The 2,779-nt window shown below is 44.1% G+C and overlaps 1 protein-coding gene across 1 annotated transcript in view; it reads right to left on the bottom strand.

Moving 5' to 3' along the window:
- Positions 1–2,779, bottom strand: part of NWD1 (NACHT and WD repeat domain containing 1) — a 98,426-nt gene that overhangs the window by 28,446 nt on the left and 67,201 nt on the right. Inside the window, exon 12 of the mRNA XM_006877115.1 lies at positions 1,937–2,209. Within this exon, the coding sequence (XP_006877177.1) occupies positions 1,937–2,209 (273 nt within the window). The remainder of the gene's footprint in view (positions 1–1,936; positions 2,210–2,779) is intronic.

Here is a 2,779-nt window from a genome sequence, read left to right as displayed (position 1 = left end):
GGCTGACCTTGTGGTTCGCTGTCCAGTGCTGATCCTACAGCACCACACAAAATTTTAAGGCACTTGAAGGAACTCTGGTAGCGTAGTGATTACGAATCGGGCTGCGAACCTGAAGGTCAGCAGTTCGAAACTACCAGCAGCTCTGCAGGAGAAAGACGAAGTTTTCTACTCCCGTAAAGATTTACACCCTCGGAAACCTTGTACAGGGTCGCTGTGGGTTGGAACCGACTCGACGGCACTTAACAACAACAACACGCATTACTAAAGGGGCTGACAAAGGAGTAAGCCAATACCTCTGTGTTCTTCCTGGTCTCCTTTCTTCCTCTTTGCTAACATTAGCCTCTAAACTGATTTCACAAGTAACAAAAGACTCACAGCAAGAATATGATTACACTTAAACAAGGAGAAAAATGTTCCAGGAATTCTACAGTAAGATATGTTTTGATCCAGATTTTTTTTTTGTTCTCAGAAAATACATGATAAAACCATGTTTTGCTTACAATTGTTTTTATACTTAGCTACCCAGAGAGTGCCTAAGTATGAGATCATATCTTGCTCAAGATTGTGTTAGGAGCACTTCTAGAAAGATGTGTCCATATATGGATCGTGTCCCATGAGTCATCACCATATGTCAAGGTCTTATGACCAACACCCATCACCTTCCTGCAACTATTTTACAACACTTATCAAAACCGGTAACATTTTTAAATGCCAAGCAGTCTGTATAAAACGTGCTATAAATCCCTCGGCAGGGAGCCTTTAGCATTTTCTTCTCAACCTACAGTTGCTCTATGTCCATGGCTGCTCTTAGTAAAAACTCTCTTACTTTTCACTTTACAAGGACTTTATGAATTTTAGCTCCACAGCATATTTGGTGTCAGAAGTCACAATTTTTTAGCTCTGTGGGAACGCTGGTGTGGCACTGTAGGATAAACACTGGACCGCAAGGTTGGTTTGAATGGCAGGGTCGGAGGTTCAAACTCCCCAGTGACTCCCTGGAAACCCTAATTCCTTCCCTGATCCAAATTCTCATCACCATCTTAGCTGCTGAATTTTAAGTGTATGCTTCATGCTACATCTCTGCATGTTACTCTAAATCCTTGAGTAAGTTTGTCCCTCTCAAAGGTATAGGTTTCTTGAAGGTGAGGTTGGGGGGTCTTGTATTTCTATAGTCCCTCCAGGACCTAGCATGGTGCCTGACCCTCAGAAGCTGTCACTAGATGTTTCCTAAACTGTTGTTGTTGTCGCTGTTGTCAGATGCCATCGAGTTGGAACCGACTCATAGCGTCCCCATGCACAGCAGAACGAAACAATGTCTGATCCTGGGCCAACCTCACTACCGCTGCCACACTTGAGTCCATCAATGATGCCACCTGGCTGATCCATCTCATTGGGGGTCTTCCTCTTTTTCTCTGACCCTCCACCCTACCCAGCATGACATCCTTCTCCAACGATTGTTTCCTCTGGACAATATGTCCAAAGTAGAAGAGACGAAGCTTAGCCATCCTGGCCTCCAAGGAGCATTCTAGCTGCACTTCTTCCAAAACAGATCTATTGGTCCTAAACTGTACCAAGTTATAAATCCCTAGAATTAAGAAAAGGTCCCTGGGTGACTCAAATGGTTTGTTCTCAGCTGGCAATCCAAACACTGGTGGTTCGAGTCCATCCAACAGCACCACAGAAGAAAGTCCTGGCGTGATCTGCTTCCATAGAGATTACAGGTAAGAAAACCCTATGGAGTGCATTTCTATTTGGGACATGGGATCGTCATGAGTCAGAATCAACTCAAAAGCACAAGACAACACCAACAAAAAAATTAACAAGTCAAATGTCATTTACATCAAGATTTAAGGTGAGATGATTTCTTCCACTTTCTGGGACATCTGAGTCCTTAGAGTTGAGTTAATGTTATCATACAGTCATTAAAGTTGCTTACCAAAGAGACAGAGCCGTTGCTGAACCCAGCAACCAACCTTCCTTGTGTCTGGACTGCTACCCCACAGATAGGTGTTTCTTCTTTGACGCTGGATAGATGTTGCTTCCCCTGCAGTTTTCCTGTGACAGAGCTCCACAGGCTGACCACACCATGCTTGGACACCACCAACAGCCGGGCCTGGGAGTCAAGTACTGCTGTACAGACCCAGGCGTCAGAGGCATCTCCCAGAATACGGAACACAGGCTTTGCGGTTTCCAAACACCATGCATTCACCTAATGAAGTAATGAAATGGAAAAGACAACTCAACAGGAGACTGAATTCAATTGAATTGTACTCCCCAAGCCATGTGTTGGAATCCTAACACTTATGAAATCTAATGTAATCACTTTCCATTTTGCCGTTATTTATTGTGGCATCTATTCCAATTCATGGCAACTCTAGGTGTGCAAAGCTGAACTGCTCCCTAGAGTTTTCAAGGCTGTGCCTTTTCAGAAGCAGGTCACCTGGATTGTCTTCCAAGGTGTCTCTGGGTGGGTTCAAACTGCCAACCTTTGGTTAGAGTTGAGTAAGTAACCATGTATGTACCTAGGACAATATAAGAACTCCTTGTGGAGGACTGTAGGATCAGCACTGGACTGCAAACCACAAGATCGACAGTTCAAACCCACCAGCTGCTTCTTGGAAACTCTATACAGGGTCAAAGGAAAATTCATATATTAGTTGGGAAAATAGCTTCATAAAACTGCATGTACAGGAGGGGCTACAAAGGCAAGAAGTGACTGGCTTATAAGCTTTCAAGAGGGAACCTAGATCCAGAGGGCAAGGAGGAAGGTAGAATCTCT

The sequence above is a fragment of the Chrysochloris asiatica genome, unplaced genomic scaffold, assembly GCF_000296735.1.
Source record: "Chrysochloris asiatica unplaced genomic scaffold, ChrAsi1.0 scaffold00442, whole genome shotgun sequence".
NCBI lineage: Eukaryota > Metazoa > Chordata > Mammalia > Afrosoricida > Chrysochloridae > Chrysochloris > Chrysochloris asiatica.
This window is presented reverse-complemented; position numbering and strand designations above follow the sequence as displayed.